Here is a 24,692-nt window from a genome sequence, read left to right as displayed (position 1 = left end):
TCTGCTCCAGGGCAGTTCAGGGCCTTCCACAAGCCCAGTGGGAGTCCACCTAAAGATCATGCATATAAAATACACAGATCACCTAAGAACTTTCTATTTAAGATCAACATTGTACTGTTTGTTAAATAGGATGTATTCAACCAAAGTGCACATTGTAAAAATAAACTTCTTTTTCATACTTTTTGAAACTTGTTAAGCACTTCAAGCTTGCAGATTTATTGTACCTGGTTAAATGTAGTCCAAGTACACTATGCATGAATTGTGTGTGTATAGTTGTCCTTTGCTAGCATTCTGTAAGCTGCCCCAGTATGATGTTTCGGTATGAAAGAAAAGGCTGGCAATTTATTATTATTATTATTATTATTATTATTATTATTATTATGCTTACCTGTATCTTGCAAAGAAAACCCAATGTAAGGTCAAACAAACTAGTCAAAGGGTTTCCAACAATTGACATTAACTCATAGCATAGGCAAACTTTGGGGAAGCCATATCTATTCAGTACATACAGGTGTATATTATTACAGCATTATAGTGGTTCATAGTGGTTGTGGTTTACTTTCTCTCTTTCAGTACAGATATGTCTGCTCAAACTGGGCTCCATTCACAAAGCAGTATCTTACCACAACTGAGTATGCTGTAAGATACCACACAACGTTTTTCAAAAAGTTTCTTGGTATTCACTAAAAAAAGCTACTAAAATACCGCATGAGTTATTTTATGAAGTCATGCAGTATTTTAGTAGTGAAAACATGCCGTAATTTACCACCTGTTGGTAGCCAGTGTATTTATTAACACTAAGAAGTAGGCGTTGTTAAGGAGCGGGCAGCCACGTTGTTAAGGAGCGGGCGGCTCACCAGCTGTCAGCGGGGTTCCCCACTGGCAAACTCAAGCAAAAAAACAATTGTCAGCAATTACAAAATGTGAAAAAAATGGGATGCCCCCCCAACTCCATACCAGGCCCTTTAAGTCTGGTATGGACTTTGAAGGGAACCCCTGGGGTCCCACCCCCCCAAAGCACCTTGTCCCCACCATGTTGATGGGGAGAACGGCCTCTTCAACACAACCCTGGCCAGGGGTTGTTGGGGTCTGCGGGCATGGGGCTTATCAGAATCTGCAAGCCCACTTTAACAAGGGGGCCCCCCAGATCCTGCTTCCCATGTGAATACATAGTACCGCTACTCATTCACCCCCAAAAAATGTGTAGTATAAAAAAAGACATTAGACAGTTTTTGGCAAGTCTTTTATTATAAAAATAAATGTCCCCCCGGTGTAGATCCATTTTCAATCACGCTGCCACCGCCAACACGAAAAAAGAAAGGTCTGCTCGCAACAAAAGCTGCCGCGGCCTGAGAGTTCTTAATTAAGCCATTGTGATTGACGATCGATCTACACTGGGGGACTTTTTTTTTTTTTTTTTAATATAGGACTTCTCAAAAAAGTCAGCATGCACCATGCCTTTTTTTTAATTTCTAGCAATTGTTTTTTTTTTGGTGAATTGACTTTCATTCCTGTTGTATGCGGTATTTGCCAAGCGCTTTCGCTTTATGCGGTAAATACTGCATAAAGCAGTAGTGAATTTACATTTTCAGGATCACATGCATTATTTGGGAAAATGCCTATATACTGCATACGATCTGGTTCTGTGAATGGAGCCCATTGACTGAAAATAATAGGATCTTTAGGTGGTATATTCCTATATTTCTGCAATAAAGGATTGATTGTACTGACAGAGTATCTACACATTTCTATTAGGGATGAATTGTTTTTGTTGAAAATTACCTAATTTGTGATCTGCAGAATTTTGTCAAAATTATCAGAAATTCTCTTGAGTTGTTAAGACAAAATTTGCTTTGAGAAAGGCCTAAACTATAAAAAAAAACACCTACAGTAGTACTTATATCTTTTGTAATAAAAAGATTCTAGTTGAAAGATGGTTATTGAGGAGGTAAGTAAAACCTTGGACAGAGGGGTGGCTGTGGACTTGGTATACCTGGATTTTGCAAAAGCGTTTGACACAGTTCCCCACACATGGCTAATGTGAAAGGTAAAGTATACAGGCTTGGAAATATCAGTTTGTAAATGGATTAAAAATCGAATTTAGAGAGTAGTGGTTAATGATTCTTACTCTGAATGGTCTGAGGTTATCAGTGGTGTACCCCAAGGTTCAGTGTTGGGCAGTGGTGGCCTGTGCATTGTGGGTGCATGGGCGGCGCCCCCCCCCCCCCCCCGACACCTCTGCTGCCCTCCCTATTCATGTGCCCGCCCCTTTCAGGATGCCGGACACATGAAATACTATGGTGGGGTGGGTGGGGGGGTGTATTTTGAAGCATGTGATTAGAGCCAGAGGCTCTAATAGGCTTCAAAATAGGGTGGGCTTGGGGCGCAGAACACTGCATCCCGATCCCACCCTGTTGTGTAACATAGCGAATGAATTTTTGCTATTTTCACATTAACGTTCCTCCCTGCCAATCAGGAGGCAGGTCAGTGAGACCTGTCTCCTGATTGACCAAAGCATTAGGCGATCCTATTGGATGCCTAACGCTTTGGCAGAAGAGGACACACGGCGGAGGAAGCCTGAGGAGCCAAGTGGACACAAGAGTCGCCTCTTCCTGCCACTGCAGAAGAAGAGGAGGAGAGACCTGTCACTCCAGGAGAGGAGTAGAGCCCCGCCACATGAGTGGTAAGTGCCGCCAGACCAGCCGCTGGGGGGTTGGTTAAAGTGACAGCCGGGGGACGTGCCTGGCTGCATATGATGGGCACAGTGGCTGTATTTGGTGAGCACAGTGGAGAAGGTGCAGAGAAGGGCAACCAAACTGATAAGAGGCATGGAGGAGCTCAGCTATGAGGAAAGATTAGAGGAACGGAATTTATTTTCTCTTGAGAAGAGGACATTAAAGTGGTTGTATACCCAAATCATTTACTATAATAAGGCTTACCTGTAGGTAAAATGAATATCTCCTAAACCTGTACGGTTTAGGAGATATTCACTTTGCATGCAGCCGCTGACGCCAGCGGCGCATCTGTTGTGAAAGCCCAGCTGAAGGTCCGGCAGACGCCGCCGGACCTTGCCAGAAAGAAAACTCCCGCGCGCATGTGCGGGAGTGATGTCATTGCGGCTCCGGCGCTGTGAGTGGCCGGAGCCGCAATGATATCACTCCCGCACGCACTCCCAGAAGACACGCCGAGGGCAAAATGTCAGCTCCCTCGGCGTGGACCGGCTGAGATATCGACGCCTTGTTCTAAGGTAAGTATTTCATAATGAGCTAGCTCATTATGCCTTTGCCTTACAGGTTGTTTTTAATTTTTTGTCCTGCGGATACACAACCGCTTTAAGGGGGGATATGATCAACATGTACAAATACATAAGTGGTCCATATAGTGAACTTGGTGTTGAGTTATTCACTTTATGGTCGACACTGAGGACATGGGGGCACTCTTTACATCTAGAGGAAGTCTAGATGAACAAAGATTTCATCTCCAAATACGCAAAGGTTTCCTCACAGTAAGAGCTGTGAAAATGTGGAATAGACTCCCTCCAGAGGTGGTTCTGGCCAACTCAGTAGATTGCTTTAAAAAAAGGCCTGGATTCTTTCCTAAATGTACAGAATATAACTGGGTACTAACATTTATAGGTAAAGTTGATCCAGGGAAAATCCGATTGCCTCTTGGGGGATCAGAAAGGAATTTTTTCCCCTGCAGTAGTAACTTGGATCATGCTTTGCTGGGGTTTTTCTCCTTCCTCTCGATCAACTGTGGGTGAAGGATTGTGTATATGGGATTGTATTTTTTTTTTTGGTTAAACTAGATGGACTTGTGTCTTATTTCAACCTGACTAACTATGTAACTATGTAATTGTCATGGATAAATTGTACGTGTTGTTTAGTTCCTCTTAAGAATAGCAGCTATGATTAGAAAAAATTATATAAAATATAAATATATCTTTTGTCTAAGAAACTCCTTTCTCTGTCATTCACAGCAGGTGTACCTTCTGTCTGTAAAAAAATTTTAGTCTGTATTACTCTTCGCTGATTTTCAGATATCTATGTTTAATGTTTGTTTCCTGTTTTGTACCAGTATTGAAAATCATCCATTCCCAGCCAAACCTTTGCGTGAATCTCAGAGCCATCTTCTGACTGACACCCAGTCCTGGACTGACAGCAACTGCAGCGATGAGAAGGGTAACTCAGGAAGATGTCCTATTGATTGAATTTGGTGTTCTGTTAATAAACGCTATTACTATTGATTTATTTAGCTGCAACATCTTTCAAAGCATGTACAGTGAGAGAACACGCTGCAGCAATAAAAATAATACATTATAGCATACACATAAACAAGAAGCTTGGCTAAAAAAGCTCTAAAACAAGGTTCCCCTAGTGGTTAATATTGACCCCATCCCAAGAGTTAATTATATTATCAAAGAGCCCATAAAAAGGGCAGAGGGTCAAATAGGTGTCAGTAAATGTCTGGGGGTTAATAGGTGGCCAATTAGAGTCAAATAATCTTTTAAGGTCTCCACCAGTTCTTAGTCCCAAAAGTAAGGAGGCTAGTTTAGAGACAGTGTTATCCAGGGTTGGATGGTCAGCCATCAGTGGCCTTGAGTTGTGTTTGTTAGCTGTGTGTTGATACTGGCCTCATTTACCAGCATGTTTTGTGTGTCTGTGACGTTTCACCCTCTCCTTTCTGAGAAGGACATACATATGTGTTCACTTCGTATACTGAGTGTACTGCCCCATCTCAAACGCTGTTGGAGAGTCAGTGAGGGCACCCACCCTAAAGTGGAAGTCCATGCTAATACTAAAATCCCTGCATCTATAGACACCCATGATCTAACACTAACCTATCTAGCCCTGTAAAGGAGAAATCAGTATGCATACCTTTTTTGAAGGCGATCCAACCCGATCTCCAGCGGCGGAAGCTCTGCAGAGGACACGGCCGACAGGGCTACATAGGTTAGTGTTAGATCGATGTCTATAGATGCAGGGGATTTCATTTTAGCATGGACTTCCACTTTAAGTTCACCTTTTTTTTCTAAAATCTAGTTTCCCTGTGTACCAATATAGCATTAATGTACCTCTTTTGCAGAAAAGAAAAAGCTTTCTTTTGTCCTAGACCAGGCTTTACCTCAGTGTCCACTTTGTTGTAATAAAACGTCTCCATTGCTTCCTGGATAGGTATTAGGATGGGGAAACCATTAAGACACAGGAAGGAGTTCACCAGCTGACCTCATTAACACACACTCTGCACCTACATTCCCCTTCCTGGAGATCACTCCGGCCCACCTCTGCAGGTGCAATGCAATCACCATTCACCATTCTCACTAAACACACAGCCATCGATTCTTTCTACCTTTCATTCAACTTGCAGAGATTGTTAATTTGGCAGAGTGTGCAGCAGCTGAGTGACCAGATAACAGTCTATGTGCAGCAGAGCTGTATTATTGAAAAACAGGAGAATTGTGTCCCTGGAAGTCTGTAAAGCTCACCATACACTATACAATCTGATTGTACAATCTCCTTTAGATCTTTTATCAACTATGTAGTGCAAAATCCTGCTTTATTAGATACTGAGTGATTGGATAGATGTTGTGTCCTCCTATTATATAGTTTTGGTAAATCTAAAGGAGATCGTACAGAGATTGTACAATTAGATTGTATAGTGTATGGCAACCTTTATACACCTAAAATAAACTCGTCATACTTTTTGCCATTAATTGTAAACGGCACCCTAAACACAGAAGCAAACACATTTTGCCATGTGAATAAAACAAGCAACAAACACAGCAGAACGTGCAGTAAAAAATGTGCAAACATGCCAGAATGTCCCAGGAGCTACTTTGCCACGTGTAGGGCAGCCAGTCGAAATCAATGGGCTGCCCTATGCATGCTGTGGGAAAAATTAGCCCAAAAATGTGCACTCCCATTACACTAGGTGTGAATGGGGCCTAAAAGTGAAATCGGTGTGTTTACACAAGAACAATGAGGCTCCATTCACATCTCTGCGTTTCCAAACACACAGCAAACCACATTGAAAACACGCATTGCAGTGTGTTGTACAAATGCACATTGCACATGCTATGTCGTTTAAGGTTATTGAAACCCCAAGCCCGGGTAGCAGTTGTGCGTCTGCTATGCGACGAATGGGCTGCAAATGCATCAAAAAGCACGGTAAAAAACGCACCGTGCTCCGCTCCAAAAATAGTTAAGCCGGAACCAGTCGACTTTCGTTATGTGTGTACCACTGTCTGTTCAACAGAAACCGGTCTAACGACTGGCTTCCGTTGAGTGGTCATGCTGGAAAACCAGTATTCGATCTGTGTTTGATCGAATCAGTATTGATCTGTGTATTCTGATGGTGGGGAGCCCCAGCTGTCAGAATACAGACACAGCAGAAGAGACTCCTGCATCAATGTTGCTTGATTTTTTTGTTTAAATTGCTGGTTGAATGAAAAAAAAACTCATCCCACAGCTTTAATCGTAGAGCAAGAGATATGAAGTAATAGCAGTGTATATACACATTATCTTTAATTTCTCACTTGAATCCTAAAGGTAAAGAGTCCTTTTTCATACACATTCTGGCTCCAGCTGGCATAGTTAACATATTAACCCCTAAATATACCCCCCATATGATTGTTAAATCATATGTTAAACTTGCTTAATATAATTAGAGTAATATGTACACAGAATACGCTTACCCAAAAACCAAAGAAAGTCAAATAGATAGAAAGAAAGGAAATAGCACTTATAAAAATACTTTAGGGTGACGAGTAAGCCTAGGTTTCCACTATTGCGACCTAAAAGTCGCGCAATTTTGCCGTACTTTTTTTCCACGATTTTGATGCTACTTGAAGCAATGCCTGTGTATTCTTGAGGTCTATGGACCTCAAGTCGCATCAAAGTGGGACCAAAGTAGTGCAGGGACTACTTTGAAGTCACTCAGATATGAATGGTACTCATTGGAAATCATGGGGTATGACTTGTCATGCGACTTTGCAGTTCCAAGTCTCATGACAAGTCGCACTAGTGGAAACGTAGTCAAAGTGATATTTTACCAGATTCTCCTACAGATACAAGTGTTTAGACCAGGGGCCGCCAAGTTCTTCAGTTCATCAACCCATTTATGTAGTTTCAGATTGTTATTTGACCACCAAACATTTTAATATATAATAATACTATGGGGGTTATTTATGAAAGGCAAATCCACTTTGCACTGCAAGTGCACTTGGAAGTGCAGTCACTCTAAATCTAAGGGGTAGATCTGAAATGAGTGGAAGCTCTGCTGATTTTACCATCCAATCATGTGCAAGCTAAAATGCTGTTTTTTATTTTCCTTGCATGTTCCCCTCGGATTTACAGCGACTTTACTTCCAAGTGCACTTGCAGTGCAAAGTGGATTTTCCTTTAGTAAATAACCCCCTATGAGTAATAATAATAATATTCTTGTAAGTTCTGTTAACACTTCCTTTTGGTGTTAGCAGCTGCTATTTTGGCTGTTACAATGCAGTATTTTTAGTAAATGCACAGTAATCAGTTATTTGGCACCACTCCTATGGTTCTGGGTGACCTCACTGGCTTTCCAACAGTTTGAGGTGGGTGTACTCTATGGCTCTCCAACAGAGTGTAAGGCGGTGGGTGAATGAAACCGTACCGCTGTTCTGGAAAGCTGAAATAAACGTTATTATTCTAGCACATCAGGGAGCACTCCACCCCAGCACCTCTTTCTGACATATTTCATCCACACTGAGGTTTAATCGTAGAATATGAGGATCCCTCCTCCTCCTCATTTACTTTTCTTTCTCTTTTCCTTATTCTTCTTTTCCAACTGTTCTAGTCTTCCCCCCCCCCCCCCTACTCTTTTTATTTTTATTTTCCTCTTCTACCTCTCCCTATGTCTTATCATCCTCCAGAGTGTTGATCTGTAGTTCAGTTATTCAATTCTCATTACTTAGAGCAAAAGTATATTCTGTTATCTGTAGGAAGCAAGGTGCAGCATGATGGTCACAGAATCATCCTGAGATGGAATAAAGAGCACTACTTTTTTTAAGGCAGTGCTTCACATTTTGTCATTTGTAGATTTACATGGGTATATACTCAAAAGTTTAAAGTGATACTAAAATCGAATTAAATAAATATTAATTAGATACAAATAACAAACATGTTATACTTACCTGCTCTGTGCAGTGGTTTTGCACAGAGCAGCCCGGATCCTCCCCTTCTGGGGTACCTCTTCGGCTCTCCTGGCCCCTCCCTCCTGTTGAGTGCCCCCACAGCAAGCAGCTTGCTATGGGGGCACCCGAACCGAGCTGCAGCTCCCTGTGTCCATTCAGACACAGAGCCGTGGCCCAGACCCGGCCCGTCCCCACTCTCTCCTCATTGGCTCACTAAATTTGATTGACAGCAGTCGGAGCCAGTGGCGCTTCTCTGCTGTCTCAGCCAATGAGGAGGGAGAGTCCCGGGCAGCTGAGTCTCTCGTGCTACATCGCTGGATAGAGATGGAGCTCAGGTAAGTATGAGGGGGGCTTCTGCACACAGAAAGCTTTTTCTCTTGCATACATTACCACTTTAACCTCCCTGGCGGTATTCCGGAGTGTGGCTCGGGGTGGATTTTCAGTACCAAAAGCGGTAAACCCGAGCCAGACTCGGGATCGCATCGCAGGATCCAGGAAGAGCTTACTTACCTTGTCCCCTGGATCCTGCGATGTCTCCCCGCTGTGATCTGCGAGTCGCCATGTCTTGCTCGATTCACAGTGCCGAGCTCCGTTCCCTGCAAGCGTTGCGACGCATGGGGACGGAGTTTGGCACCAAATTCAAAAAGTAAAAAAACACAGTATAGATACAGTATACTGTAATCTTACAGATTACAGTACTGTATCAAATAATTACACATCCCCTTTGTCCCTAGTGGTCTGCCCAGTGTCCTGCATGCAGTTTTATATTATAAATACTAATCTTTCTGCCTGGAAACTGGTGATTATCCATAGCAACCAAAAAATGTCCATTTACGTCAAAAGTGCTTTTAGACCAGCTAGAAAACATCGATAATAAATTAGAATCACTTGCAGAACTGAGCGATAGTGATTTGTGGGGAAATTCATCATCAAACACTGAAAGTAATGACAGCGACAATTCTGCATTTGAGCAAATTTCAGTGTTTTTGATTTGATTACATTATTGAATCATTTTTATTATATTATTATTATTTGTTATAATTATTTATAGTTATTTATTATATTATAATTTTTTATTTCATTTTTCAAACTTTATCATACCCGGGATGTCTACTAGACTCTGGTTTGGACAGATTTAAGTGAGTTATTCCTAAGAATTACAGGCCTACGATATAAAACGACAAATTTCCGTGCAAAATAATTGTACCGCTTTCAGCATCAAAAATCTGAAATAATCATACCGCCAGGGAGGTTAAAGCGGGAGTCCACCTAAAAAAAAAATATTAAAAGCCAGCAGCTACAAATACTGCAGCTGCTGACTTTTAATAAATGGACACTTACCTGTCCCAGGGTCCAGCGATGTCACCAGTCGAAGCCGATCAGTCCCTCGGATCTCAGCAGCTGCCGCCGCCATCCTCGGTGAGGGAATCAGGAAGTGAAGCGTTGCAGCTTCACTTCCCGGTTCCCTACTGCGCATGCGCGAGTCGTGCTGCGCATCCTAACTGGTCCCCGCTATCTCCTGGGACCTGTGTGTTTCCCAGGAGACAGTGGGGGGTGCGGGAAGGGGCGTGACTCCTGCGGGAGTCTATTCCCAGAAGTGGGTGCAAATACCTGTATTAGACAGGTATCTGCACCTCCCTCCCCCATGAAAGGTGCCAATTGTGGCACCGGAGGGGGGGGGAATCAGATGAGCGGATGGGTGGAACTCTGCTTTAAAGCTATGATGACAGTTTTGCTGAGACTAACAAATAGTTCCCTCCTGTAATAGTCACATGTTTAAAAGCCTAGGCATTTATTTGTGTGATATGACCAGCAGGACCAGATTAAGTGACTCTCCCCTTTAAAGTGGTACGAAAGTCCGCTTTGGGATTTTTACCTACAGGGAAGCTCATAATAAAGCTTACCTGTAGGTAAAATGAATATCTCCTAAACGTGCGGCCAGATTAGTAAGTGCACTTTATTCCTTGTTATGTTTGGCATTTGGATGCAGCTTTTAAATGTGAATTTCAAGTTTTTAAATAAATATTACACTACATAAGACAGCCTTTTGAGTGCTTAGTGGGATATGTCCCTGTGGTTGATACCGCTATCATTGGGTACCTGTGGAGTACTAGGGAGCTGAATGGTTGTGTGTGAGATGCCGGGAAGCTTTTTGTAATTTATGTGCTGTTTGCTGTTCATTCTTGCTAGCGTAGGGGCTGGTGAGTGCGGTCATAGCACTGTGCACAAGCGGTGGTGTGATTTGGATAAAGGTGGAAGCTTATTCTTGGCACCAATGGACATTATTTAACATTTTCTTGGGACTTTATTTATTCTCAGTATTGCAACTTTTGTTTTTTATTTGCCTTATATTGTTTTTTATGTTCACATAGTGGATAAGTATTTAATGAATGTTATTTTTTTTTAAGGCTCTGCACATATATTGTTAGCATTTTAATGTGTGCCACAGCACCCATAACTGAAGCAGTAAGCAAAAAGAAGGGAGGATATATAGCACACATTGTTATAGGCATACTTCTACTGCCCTCTAGTTGACTGTTTATGTATCAGTGTGCTTAACCCTCATATTATTTAAAAGTGAAATTTATTACTACGATGCAAAGGTTTCTGATGTAAAAGTGGCTCTTATGGGGACCCTGATGTAAGGGGGGACTCTTAAGGTGAACTCTGATGTAAGGAAGGCTGTGATAGGGACCCCGATATAGGGGGAGACTCCTAAGGTGGACCCTTATGTAAGGGGGACTCCTAAGTTGGACACTTATGTAAGGGGGACCCTGATGTAAGGTGGCTCCTAAGGGGGACTCTGATGGGGACCCTGATGTAAGGGGGGACTCTTAAGGTGAACTCCAATATAAGGGAGGCTCTGATAGGAACTCTGATGTAAGGAGGGACTCTTAAGGTGAACTCTGATGTAAGGGAGGCTCTGATAAGGACCCTGATGTGGGAGGGGGTTAGGGTGAATGCTGATGTAAGGGAGGCTCTGAGAGGGACCCTGATATAAGGAGGGACTCTTAAGGTGAACTCTGATGTAAGGAAGGCTCTAATAGGGACCCTGATGTGTGTGTGTGTGGGGGGGGGGGTTTAGGGTGAACGCTGATGTAAGGGAGGCTCTGAGAGGGACCCTAATGTAAGGAGGGACTCTTAAGGTGAACTCTGATGTAAAGGAGGTTCTGATAGGGAGCCTGATGTAAAGGGGGACTCTTAAGGTGAACTCTGATGTAAGGGATGATCTGATAGGGACCCTAATGTAAGGAGGGACTTCTATGGTAGATTCTCATGTAGGGAGGCCCTGATGAGGACCCTGATGTAAGAGGGCTCCTAAGGGGGACTCTGATGGAGAACCTGATGTAAGGGGGGACTCCCAAGGTGAACTCTGATGTAAGGGAGGCTCTGATAGGGTCCCTGATGTAAGGGTGGACTCTTAAGGTGGACTTTGATGTAAAGGGGGCTCAGATGAGGACCCTGTTGTAAGGGGGACTCTGATATAAGGGAGAGATTTTGCTTTGTTTTCCTGAAGTTCTTCCTCCTTTGTTATAAATCATATTATTATTATGCTGATTCCCAAAAATGGCAAGTAAAATGTAATCATTCATTTATTCATTGATTTGTAAAAGTGATTTTTTTTCGGCTGGTGAATATTTAAAAAAAATATACAGTGTGCCCTCATACTGAAATGTTTGGAGATCCCTAATTTAGCAGAATCCCCTGTTTATTGGATAGCATTAATATCTGACTTAATGCTGTCACTTGGTATCTGGCATTTAAGCATAAAAGTTTTTTCTGGAATCCTCAAGGCTTACCCGGTGTATCCCATGATTACAGATCCCTGTTACTTGGTAGGATGGAATTGGTTGGTGTGTGGAGCTTTCTACATCGCTGCTTGGCATTTGAATCCAGCGGAGTTAAGGTCATGTTAGGTGACTGCTGGTGGGGCTTTCAATGACTCCAAATAACCCAACAAGCAAACAACATTTTTCATAATCAAAGCATGTAAAAATAAAAAAAAAAAAAAATGTTTTCAGGTCAGAGTTCTCCACAGCACAGGATTCACAGCAAGCTGCCATGCTTGAGGAGACTGCAGACCAATATACCTGGCTACAAGAAATATGGGAAAATCACATTGTCTGACCTTTCTTACTTAAAGTGTTACTAGGACCCTTCATTCACTATATCTGGTCTCCCACAGTACACAGAACACAGAAATGCAATTATTTTAGAAAATATAAACTGCTAAATACCTTTTCTCATCAGCAGTATATACAGTCGTGCTCAAAAGTTTGCATAACCTGGGAGAAATTGTGAAATTTTCTCATTAATATTGAAAATATGACTGATCATGCCAAAAAATTGTCTTTTATTTAACCACTTCAATACAGGGCATTTTCAGCTTTCAGCGCTGTGACATTTTGAATATCATTATTATTATTATTATACAGGATTTATATAGCGCCAACAGTTTACGCAGCGCTTTACAACATTAGGGCAGACAGTACAAATACAATACAATTCAATACAGGAGGAATCAGAGGGCCCTGCTCGTTAGAGCTTACAATCTAGAAGGGAGGGTCGAGTTGTACAAAAGGGTAATAGCTGTGGGGGGATGAGCTAATGGAGAGAATAGTGCCGTTGTTAGATGGAGGCAGGATAGGCTTCTCTGAAGAGGAATGTTTTCAGGGATCACCTAAAAGTGGATAAATTTGGAGACAGTCTGACAGATTGGGGTAGGGAATTCCAGAGGATGGGCGAGGCTCGGGAGAAGTCCTGGAGGCGGATATGGGAGGAGGAGATGAGGGAGATAGAGAGCAGGAGGTCTTGGGAGGAACGGAGATGGCGATTAGGTTGGTATTTTGAGACTAGGTTAGAGATGTAGCTGGGGGCAGAGTTGTGGCTGGTTTTGTAACTTATTGTTAGTATTTTGAATTTAATTCGTTGGGCGAGTGGTAGCCAATGGAGGGATTGGCAGAGAGGGGTAGCAGACGCTGAGCGGTTTGTAGGATGGATGAGTCTGGCAGCAGCATTCATGATGGACTGACGGGGGGGATAGTCTATTTAAAGGTAAGCCAATGAGGAGTGAGTTGCAATAGTCAAGGCGAGAGATAACCAGAGAGTGAATCAGGAGCTTTGTGTTTCATTGGTTAGAAAGGGACGTAGTTTAGAGATGTTGCGGAGGTTGAGGCGGCAAGCTTTGGAAAGTGATTGGATGTGGGGCCAAAAGGAGAGTTCAGAATCCAGGATAACACCTAGCACCCTGACATGTGGGGAGGGGTGGATGGTTGTGCCATTGCTCTTGACAGACAAGTCAGGGGAAGAGGCATGTAGGGAGGAAATATTATAAGCTCGGTTTTGGACAAGTTGAGTTTGAGGAAGTGGTGTGACATCCATACAGATATGTCGGTTAGTAAGTTAGTGATGCAAATAAAGCTTTCTTTTGGTGGTATTTGATCACCTCTGCGGTTTTTATTTTTTGCGCTATAAACAAAAAAAGAGCGACGATTTTGAAAAAACACACTTTGCTATAATATATATTCGAATTTTTTTTTTTTTTTTAAACTAATTTTTTCCTCAGTTTAGGCAGATATGTATTCTTCTACATATTACTGGCTAAAAAAATCGCAATAAGCCTATATTGATTGGTTTGCGCAAAAGTTATAGCGCCTACAAAATAGGGGATAGATTTATGGCATTTTTATTTATTTTTTTTACTAGTAATGGCGGCGATCTGTGATTTTTATCGTGACTGTGACATTGCGGCGGACACATCGGACACTTTTGACACTATTTAGGGACCCATGACACTTATACAGCGATCAGTGCTCTAAATATGCACTGATTACTGTATACTGTAAATGTCACTGGCAGGGAAGGAGTTAACATTAGGGGGCGATCAAGGGGTTAAATTTGTTACCTAGGGAGTGATTCTAACTGTGGGGGGAGAGGACTGACGAGGGGAGGAGACCGATCGGTGTTCCTATATACTAGGAACACAGGATCTGTCTCCTTTCCCCTGACAGGATGTGGATCTGTGTGTTTACACACACAGATCCATGTTTCTGTTCTGTCATCAGCAATCGCGGGTGCCCGGTGGACATCATGGGCCGCCGGGCATGCGCATCGGCTCCCGAGTGACGCAGCGCACGCCCCCTCTACCGCCGGGAAGTCAAGGATGTCATATGACGCCCGCCTAGAGGGACAGAGTGTTCCTGTGGACGTCATATGACAATGGGCGGTTGGAAAGTGGTTAAGGATAGCAATCGCACAAAGCCATTTATTATCACATAGTTTTTTGGATCCTTTTTAAACCGTAATGATAACAGAAATCACCCAAATGGCCCTGATAAAAAGTTTACATACCCTGCAATGTTTGGTCTTAGTACAGACACAGAAGGTGGCACACACAGACACTAATTGTGATTTAAAAAGCCACAAACATGGGAAATTAACCTTTAATTGCCATTATAACCTGTGTGTGTCACCTTCTGTGTCTGTACCAAGGCCAAAAAGGATCCAAAAAACTATGTGATAATAAATGGCTTCATGCAATTGCTATCCCTAAATAAAAAACGGAAAATTGTATCATACTTACCGTAATTTTCCTTTCCTGGTGCCTATCCATGGCAGCATACTAGTGATAGAGCTACGCCTCGACTCCTCCCTCAGGACTAGTGAATAGCATAAATTAAAGGCATAGTCCCTCCCCCAACATTCTCCGTAAAATTGAATACCGAGGGTGGGAGCGTATGCTGCCATGGATAGGCACCAGGAAGGGAAAATTACGGTAAGTATGATACAATTTTCCGTTTTCCTGGTGCCTCCATGGCAGCATACTAGTGATAAATAACTAGCTGACACGGGTGGGATAATGCTTAACAATAAATGTTTAATTAGAATGGGACATTGCAGCCTGAACTGCCCTCCTCCCGAACTCAACCGTTGTGAGAGCTCCTGGATCAATATGGTAGTGTCTGAGGAAAGTATTGCGAGAAGACCAGGTGGCAGTCCTGCACACCGTCTCTAATGAAACGTTAGCCCTTGCTGCCCAGGAGGTTGAGACTGCCCTTGTAGAATGAGCATTCACTCGGGATGGAGGTTCCATATTCTTCATCCTGTAGGCCTTCTGGATTAACTTTACCACCCAAGATGCCAGAGTTCTGATGGAAGCTTCTTTGCCCCTGTATTTACCGAATGGAACAATCAAAAGTCTTTCCGAGTTCCTGAAGGATCTAGTGGCCTCTAGGTAGGCTCTGAGCACTCTTGATATGTCCAGCTCGTGACATGATTCCGAATCCGCTTCAGCAAATACTGGTAGTGCCCAAGGCTCCAAAAGGTGGCTTGGAGTAGTGGCCTTAGGTGTGAACCCCCGAAGGGGACGAAGCTCCACTCTATCGTGGAAGAAAGAGATGTGGTCCTCACCTATCCCTAAAGAGTGGAGTTCTGAGATCCTTCTGCCAGATGTAATGGCTAGCAGGAAAACCACCTTTAGTGTTAGGTTCCATATTGCCACTTGTTCTACTGGGGCAAAGGGATGGTCAGAGAGGACTTCAAGGACCAGGGATAAATCCCATTTGGGAAAAGACCGTCTGACAGGTGGGCGAATCTTTAACACTCCTCTGAGGAAAGTGACTACTAAAGCCTCTTCTGCCCATCTTTTATTTGTTGCGGCAGAAATTGCTGCTACTTGCACTTTGAGGGAACTTAGGCCAAGACCCAGATCAAGTCCTGTCTGGAGGAAACCTAGAACATCTGATGTAGAAGGAAGGATTGGATCAAACTCATTTGAGGTAGCAAATGACAAGAACTTGTCCCATATTTTTGAATATATAGCATTGGTTGCTGGCTTCCTAGCTCCTAGGAGGGTTGTTATGACCCCTGGGAAACATCCTAGGGACTCGAACCTTCGCCTCTCAACCTCCAGATTAGAAGATTCAGCTTCTGAGGGTTTGGATGAACTAAACCGCCCTGCGTCAGAAGTTGAGGGAAAGGAGGGATCCTGATTGGAGAGCTCACACTGAGGCACATAGCTAGAGGAAACCAGGGTCTCTTCAGCCAATATGGAAGTACTGCCAGTACCTGGACTGTCTCTCTGAGAAGCCTCAGGAGGAACTTGAATATTAATGGCCGGGGGGGGGGAAGGCATACGCGGTGGTGAACCTCCAGGGGCATGACAGGGCATCTACTTCCTCGGCTTGCGTATACGGCAGGCGAGAGAAGAATCTGGTCAGTTTGGCATTCTCTGGAGTGGCAAATAGGTCTACCTGAGGAGGATCCCAGAGGTTGGCAATCTGACGGAAGACCTGGGGATGAAGAGCCCACTCGTTGTTGTCCAGGAAGTTTCTCGACAGCGTGTCTGCTTCCGTGTTCAACCTTCCCGGGAGATACATCGCCCTGAGGTCTAAGATGTTCTTCTCTGCCCAGAGCATAATCTGCTCTACTTCCCTGAGGAGTGATCTGCTGCGAGTGCCCCCCTGCCTCTGCAGATACGCGACAGCTGCGCTGTTGTCCAGGCGTAAAAGTACTCTCTGGCCTCTGATCTGAGATGCCAATGCAGTCAGTGCCAAGAATGCTGCTCTCATCTCCAGGATGTTGGATACTACTCCCTGGGTGGAACAGGACCATCTCCCCTGTATCCTGGTTTCCCCGCAATGGGCTCCCCAGCCTTGTCCACTTGCGTTGGACGTAACTGTGATCCAGGAGAGGGAACCCAGATGACGAGGTTTGGAGAGGTTTTCCGGAAGGGTCCACCAATGAAGACTCCTGCGCATTGCTTCCGTCAGCAGAATTGTCTGAGAGAGTTGTTGTTTCTTCCACTGCGCCAAGAAACCCATCTGGAAATACCTCAAGTGCCAATGGGCCCAAGGAATCATTGGTATACAGGCAGACATCGTGCCAAGAGGCTCTGGCATTGTGAGGCCGTTAGGTACAGGCTTGCGATGGTTTTGACCATCTTCTGGATGATAATCCTCATCTTCAGAGATGGTAATGATACTGTCCCCTCCTGGGTGTTGAACATTGCACCTAGATAGATCATCCTCTGTGTAGGTGCAAGCAGACTCTTTTCTGAGTTTATCAACCATCCTAGTTCTCTCAGGGACTGGAGAAGAATGTCTCGGTGATATACCAACTGATCCGGACTGCTTGCTAGGAGGAGGATGTCGTCTAAAAAGTGGTATATCCTCAAACCCCTCTCCCGCAGGGGAACCAGAGCGGATATTAGAATCTTGGTGAATACCCTGGGGGAGGTGCACAGACCGAAGGGCAGGGCTTGAAACTGCAGGTGGGTCTGGCCTACTGCAAATCTGAGATACTTCTGAAAGGCAGGTAGAATTGGCACGTGTAGGTACGCATCCTGCAGGTCGACTGAAATCATCCAATCTGTTGGCTGCACTGCCTGAATAATTGTTTGTAGAGACTCCATCTTGAAGCTTTCAGGGTGTATGTGCCTGTTGAGCCTTTTTAGATCTATCACAGGCCTCCATCCACCCGTTCTCTTTGGGACCAGAAACAGAGTGGAATAGAAGCCTGCGAAGCGCTCTGCCAAGGGAACCGGCACAGCTGCTCCCTGAAGCTGGAGTGACGATACGAAGTGTCTTAGGGCTTGAGCCTTCAGCGGAGAGGATGGAATTTCTGTTCTCTTGAAAGAATTTTGAGGTGGGGGATGAGAGAAACTCCAAAGTGCCAGGGATCCTGGCATTTGTTGGCCCAGACTGGAAAAAAGAACTTTAGCCTAGCTCCCACCGGGAATGTCTGGGCTAATCTGGCGTCAAAAGGATTGCTTCTTCTCATGTGGAGTCGGAGGGGCCTTCGACTTTCTGCCCAAAAAGGATGCCTGAGTGCCCCTCCAGGGTCTTCTGCTGTCTCTGGACTGCCTTGATTGTCTAAAATCCCTAGGATTTGACTGGCAGAACCTAGAAGAACCCCCTCTGGATCTCTGCATCCTTCTGTCTTGGGGAAGCATACTTGACTTTCCTCCTGACAACCTAGATATGGCTTTATCCATCTTGTCTCCAAACAATGCCTTCCCGTCTAACTAGATTTTGCACCAATTTTGCTTGGAAGCTAAATCCGCCGTCCAGGGTTTCAACCACAAGGCCCTTTTCGCCATTACTGAGTGCAGCATAGATCTTGCTGAACACCTAATCGTGTCTATAGCTGCTACTCCGACGAAGTCTGCTAACAACCTAATTTCCTCCAAGGCTTTAATTATGTCCTCCTTGGGGACGTCCTGGCGCAGAGCCGTTTCAATGTTGTCCGTCCAAGCTCTAATGGCATTAGACACGGAGGTGAGGGTGATCGCTGGCTTACATGCTGCTCCTGCAGCTAAAGGTCTTGAGGTCCAGATCGATTCGTCGGTCAAGAGGGTCCTTGAAAGAAGTGGAATCTTCCATAGGCAGGGTGATATTTTTTGCGAGTCGCACCACTGATGCGTCTACCACAGGCATGGAGTATAATGACTGCGTTCCTGACTCCGGTAAGGGATACAGCTTATTGAAACGGCCCAATGACAGCTTTTTATCAGTCTTTGACCACTCATTTTGAATGATTTGACTAATTTCGCCCATCAAAGGGAAGAAAGCCTGTTTCCTTTTAAGGAATGGGAAGTAGCTTTTTGCTTACTGGGGAGGTTCTTCAGCATCCTCCCAGGCTATTGCAGCTCTGACTGCCTGGATGAATGGTTTTACCAATGAATAGCTGAAGCCAGAAGGATCTGACTCATCTGACGAATCCCCTGAGAGGTCTTCAGGTGGGGAATCTCTGGCTGGTCGGCCTGATGGAGGCAGAGGAGTACTGGCTGCGGAAGGACCGGGAAGATTAAGTTCAACATCCTGAGCCTGGGACGTCTGCGAGACTGGCTGAGCGGTAACCAAAGCCACAAGCTCAGAGAAGGAGTCCTTCATAGTTCTTTTGAGCAGGTCCACAACCTGTTGATTTTCTAACTCGCGGCTGGACGCATAGTCCGCAAAACAGTCCATGCAAACTACTTTGTTCAGCAGCGGACTAGCCCCACAAGTCCAGCACTTCTTCTTCGTATAGGACCTAGGAGAGGGGGACCTATCCGGTCTTCTGGATCTTGATCTACGTCGCGAAGAATGGGACTCATATCTTGACGAGCGGGACCGGTGGCGTGAAGAACGAGATCTGCGACTTGGGCTGTCGTCATCGCGGTGCCTTGAGGATTTTTCGGTCCTCTTGGAGTGGGCAGGGCTATGATTTTAAGAAAAAATCATGTCAGGCCAGCGAGCGCACTTTTTTTTTTTTTTATACTCACGTATAGGTGGTCCCATACCTAACGGAAGTGTGAGGATCTTTGTTGCGAGATGAATGGCTCATTGCGGAGTTGGGCATAAGGATCAGCTGCGGAAATATAGCAAGAAAGGGAAGGAAAGAAAAGAAGTTTTTTTTTTTTTTTTTTTTTTTTTAAAAGACACATTACCCGTTTTTTTTTTTTTTTTTTAAATACTTACCACAGAGCAGGTTTTAGAGAAACCTAACAGGGCACAGCCGAGGAGACTCTGACTGCTAGCCCTTAAAGCTGACCTTAAATACCCTAAGGGTGGGTGGGGTAGTCCCATGAACTCCCAGTCTCTCTCTCTTCTTTTTTTTTTTTTTTAAACTTTAGAAGAAAAGGGCAAAAACTGGCCCTCTTTCCAGCAATAAAAATGGCCGCCGCAGACTGCGTTCCTGTGAGGAAACTCTGCAAGAAGACCCCAACAGATCCACAGAGGGGTTCCCAGTCTTATCTGCGCTGTGAGCGGCCCAAGAACAGGGACTGCGCACGGGAAAGGCTAAACCCGGTGGACGCTGCCAAAGGCAGAGGTATGGACATAGGTATGAGGAAAAAAAGGAGAATGTTGGGGGAGGGACTATGCCTTTAATTTATGCTATTCACTAGTCCTGAGGGAGGAGTCGAGGCGGAGCTCTATAACTAGTATGCTGCCATGGAGGCACCAGGAAAACTGTTTTTTGGCATTATCAGTCATATTTTTAATATTAATGCCAAAATTTCACAATTTCTACCAGGGTATGCAAACTTTTGAGCACGACTGTATATACTGCTGATGAGAATAGGTATTTAGCAGTTTATATTTTCTAAAATAATTGCATTTCTGTGTTCTGTGTACTAAGAACTAGGGTTCTGTGTACTTCTGTGTTACTAGGGCCCTAGTAACACTGTAGCCTCCCTGGCTGTTTTCCCGAGTGTGGCTCGGGGTTAAATTTGAGCACCATTAGTGGTAACCCCGAGCCACACTCGGGATTGCATTGCAGGATCCTGGTGCGGTATACTTACTTTGTTCCCAGAATCCTGCGATGTCCCCCGCTGTGTCTGCGGGCTCCGTCCTCCGCCCCATGCCTCTCTGTGCCAGGCTCCGTTCCCTGCGAGCGATGCATGGGGGCGGAGCCTGGCTGCAGATTCAAAAAACTGTAAAAATCATAACACACACAGAACTGTAATCTTACAGATTACAGTACTGTATGAAATCATTTCACGTCCCTTTTGTCCCCAATGCTTTGTCCAATGCCCTGCATGCAGTTTTATATTATATATACTGTTCTTTCTGCCTGGAAACTGGAGATTGTCCATAGCAACCAAAAAGTGTCCCTTTATGTCAAAAGTGGCTTTAGACCAGCTAGAAAACAGCGATAGTAAATTAGAACATTCGCAGAATTGAGAGATAGTGAATCGTGTGGAAATTTATTTTATTAAATTATTTATATTTATTTATTATATTATAATTTATGATTTTGTGTTTCAAACTTCATCATACCCGGGATATCTACTAGACTCTGGTTTGGACAGATTTAAGTGTGTTATTGTTAAGAATTACAGGCCTATAATATAAAACGCCAAGTTTCTATGCAAAATAATTGTACCACTTTGAGACGCAAAAATCCTGTGCTGTGGAGAACTCTGACCTGAAAATGTTGTAGCAGTCTTGTGACTTCTGAGTGTATGATTAAAGCTTATAGGAGGAGTTTTCATTCTACTCTGACTGTCACATGAGGCTTCATGACCCCTGACCCTCTGTCTGGACAGTGCTGATTGGCCCTGTGCTGATCACATGCACTCTCCAAAGAAAAAAAAAAACAACTTTCCAGCAATACACACCAAACTGAACATGAGTGTCCCCAAGGGTCTTTTCTATCAGGAGATGGTTTGGGGACTGTGGAAGAAGGGAGGATCACAGAAGACATGATCAAACAATGCAGAGGATTAACCCCTTAGGTTCCACAGTGAGTCAAGCAAGCATGCTTTACTGTATAGACAGACTAATTTTACTGTTGTGGGTTTAATAACACTTTAAACATCACAGGGTTTTCTGTAGAACATTAGCTATTCTTGGTTGATTTTACTTGGTGCCTAGAGATTGTGTATAGACATTGCTATAGATATGGCAGCCAGTGGTGGTATATACAGTGTGTATAGTGTTATGTGCCACTGTGTTAATTGTCAGATATAAATGGAGATGGTTCAGAAATGCATTGTGTGTGTCTGGCCTTTCAGTGCTGTTTATATTGGCGCAGAGCTCTGCACTTTGTATTGTATCATTGGCTCTTCCAGCCGGCGGCTTTCTTTGCTCACACAAAAAGCATGACACCATTATGCTAAGCAAATAGCTAATAGACTTTTATTCATTGCAAGGCTTTTTCAAACATTAACAAATGCTGGCAATATTACTTACCTCGTGGTTGGTAAATCTAATATATCAACCATAGGCTGTGTAAAAGCATTACCCCTTATAAATTAGGTGCAATTGAGGAAAACAGAGCTGGGAAAGGAGAGTCCCCATAACTCTTATTGCACCGCATAATAAACACAATTAGAATCCAGCAATGATAGTAGGGTTGATATATTAAGGGCAAATAGACTGAAAGGGAAGTTGTACCGTGCAAGGAAAATTTTCCCAGAGATAAGTGAATGAGGCGAAGCTCTACTGACTTCCATCATCCAATTATGTGCAAGCAAAAGTGCTGTTTTTTTAATTTCCTTGCACAAGATTAGGCGTGCTGTCCAAAGTAAAATCTCGCCACATTCTAGGAAAAAATCTCTTGCAAATTACAACTTCCATTGCAAAGTAAACAACCTTTTTACTTTTATTAAATCAGCTCCTAGATGTACTCATAATTAGAATTAATATAATATTTTATTGAAAAAAAGTTTTACAATATAAACATAGAAAAAGTATATATCGGTAAATAATTGTCCAGCTCCAAGCTTTGTACAGGGGCAAAATGTCATTAGAATACAACATTAGTAAATAAAACACAAACCCCTGAAGGCTTAGCATGAGGAGTAAAGTACAGGCATATCTCACCTTTAAGTACACAATGGGGTTTATTTACTAAAGCTGGAAAGTGCAAAATCAGGCTAATTTCTGCATAGAAACCAATCAGCTTCTAACCCCAGATTGTTCAATTAAACTTTGGTAGTAAAACCTGGAAGCTCATTGGTTTCTATGCAGAAGTGGGCCTGATTTTGCACTTTCCAGCTTTAGTAAATAAACCCCCATTGTGTACTTAAAAGTGGAGCATGCCTGTAAACTATAGACCAAAAAGGCCTGGGTGCGTGATGAGCTTGAATGTGGACGTGCTACCTGGTGACAAATAGAACTGTCTAAACATAACATTAATTGAAACATTACCAAAAGAAATGTAAAATTGGGTTAAATCTGTTTTATTGAAAAGGAACAGCAGTCTGCTCACATATTTTGTAATAAAAACATCTTTGCCATTCTGAAGCTTCCCTCCAACCACTTTGCATAATATTTTATATATACTGTGATTCTGTACTTGCCAAATGTTGCAGAAATCTCCCTCCACTGAGTCTGGCTGCATCCATTTTAACTGTGGGCAGCTAAAGCTGCTGCCTGTTCACTTCCTGGATTTACACAGCCACAGAGAGGCATACCTCCAGCTCTCATTGGCTCTTCCTGGCAAACTCTCAGGAGAGTGAGACAGAGAGCTGTGCATGATGTCATAAGCCTAGGCTAATGACCAGTCAAGAAACAGGAAGTGGGCTGTATAAGGTATTTACTGGCAGAGAAAAAAAGTTTTACTATCCAAAGTTAAAACAACAAGGGCAGAAGATTTAATAGTAAAAAGATGAAAAAATGACTGAAGTTCCTCTTTAAGCTTTAAACAGTACATAGCATAAACATGAGAATGCTAGTCCATTTCCAGTGGATGTATAAGTATACATTAATACCATTGCAATAAAAGGTCAAACAGCACAGGTTTATGATAACATAAAGGTTTTTAACCACTTGCCGACTGCCGCACGCCGATGTACGTCCAAGGTTTAGTGGCGGATATCATTGTTATGGCAGCAGCTAGCTGCCATAACCCCGGTATCCCCGTTTTCATGCGGCGGTCGGCTTTCAGATAAAAGTGGTCTCTGCGGCGGATTTGCCGTGAGATCACTTTTATCGGTGACGGGAGAGGGCCCCCCCCCCCCCCGCCGCAATACGGTGCCCTCCGCCGCTTACCGGAGCCATCGGTAGCGGCGAATGCAATCGCGCCTGTTGCCTAGCTGTGCATGGAGACGAGTGAGGCTAAGATGGCGCCCACTTGTCTCCATGACACTGCAGGGCGGAAGCGACGTCAAGACGTCACTTCCGCCCATACATCTTAAAGGTACATTTTTTTCAGTGTCATTTTTTCAAATGTTTTTTTTTTAATTGCATTTTAGTGTAAATATGGAATCTGAGGTCTTTTTGACCCCAGATCTCATATTTAAGAGGTCCTGTCATGCTTTTTTCTATTACAAGGGATGTTTACATTCCTTGTAATTGGAATAAAAGTGACACAATTTTTTTTTGTAAAACAGTGTACAAATAAATAAAATCATGTAAAATAAATAATAAAAATTTTTTTTTGTTAAAATCCCCCGTCCCGATGAGCTCACGTGCAGAAGCGAACGCATACGTGAGTAGCGCCCGCATATGAAAACGGTGGTCAAACCACACATGTGACGTATCACCGCAGTCGTTAGAGTGAGAGCAATAATTCTAGCCCTAGACCTCCTCCTTTAACGCAAAACATGCAACCTCTAGAGTTTTTTAAACGTTGCCTATGGAGATTTTTGAGGGTAAAAGTTTGACGCCATTCCACGAGCGGGCGCAATTTTGAAGCGTGACATGTTGGGTATCAATTTACTCGGCGTAACATTATCTGTCACAATAAAAAAAAAAGTTGGGCTAACTTTACTGTTGTCTTATTTTTTGATTCAAAAAAGTGAATTTTTTTCAAAAAAGTGCGCTTGTAAGACCGCTGCGCAAATGCGGTGTGCAAAAAAGTATTGCAATGACCGCCATTTTATTCTCTAGGGTGTTAGAAAAAAATATATGTAATGTTTGGGGGTTCTAAGTAATTTTCTAGCAAAAAAACCTGTTTTAAACATGTAAACACCTAAATTCCAAAACGAGGCTGGTCCTTAAGTGGTTAAGGAATGGAAATGTGAACAAAAAATATTTATAGAAAGTTAAGTGGAGTTACAGTCATAATTGTTTTTACATTATTGTGCTGTATTAAA

At 43.4% G+C, this 24,692-nt stretch overlaps 1 protein-coding gene across 2 annotated transcripts in view; it reads left to right on the top strand.

Moving 5' to 3' along the window:
• ZDHHC2 (zDHHC palmitoyltransferase 2) overlaps nt 1–24,692 on the top strand; it is a 167,985-nt gene that overhangs the window by 117,307 nt on the left and 25,986 nt on the right. Inside the window, exon 11 of one of the 2 annotated variants that reach the window (XM_073608141.1) lies at nt 4,078–4,181. The exons of the other annotated variant lie outside the window; for it this stretch is intronic. Coding sequence (XP_073464242.1) covers nt 4,078–4,181 — 104 coding nt within the window. The remainder of the gene's footprint in view (nt 1–4,077; nt 4,182–24,692) is intronic. 2 annotated transcript variants of the gene reach the window in all.

The sequence above is a fragment of the Aquarana catesbeiana genome, linkage group LG01, assembly GCF_042186555.1.
Source record: "Aquarana catesbeiana isolate 2022-GZ linkage group LG01, ASM4218655v1, whole genome shotgun sequence".
Classification (NCBI taxonomy): domain Eukaryota; kingdom Metazoa; phylum Chordata; class Amphibia; order Anura; family Ranidae; genus Aquarana; species Aquarana catesbeiana.
The sequence above is the reverse complement of the archived record's forward strand: the minus strand, read 5'-3'. Positions and strand labels throughout refer to the sequence as shown.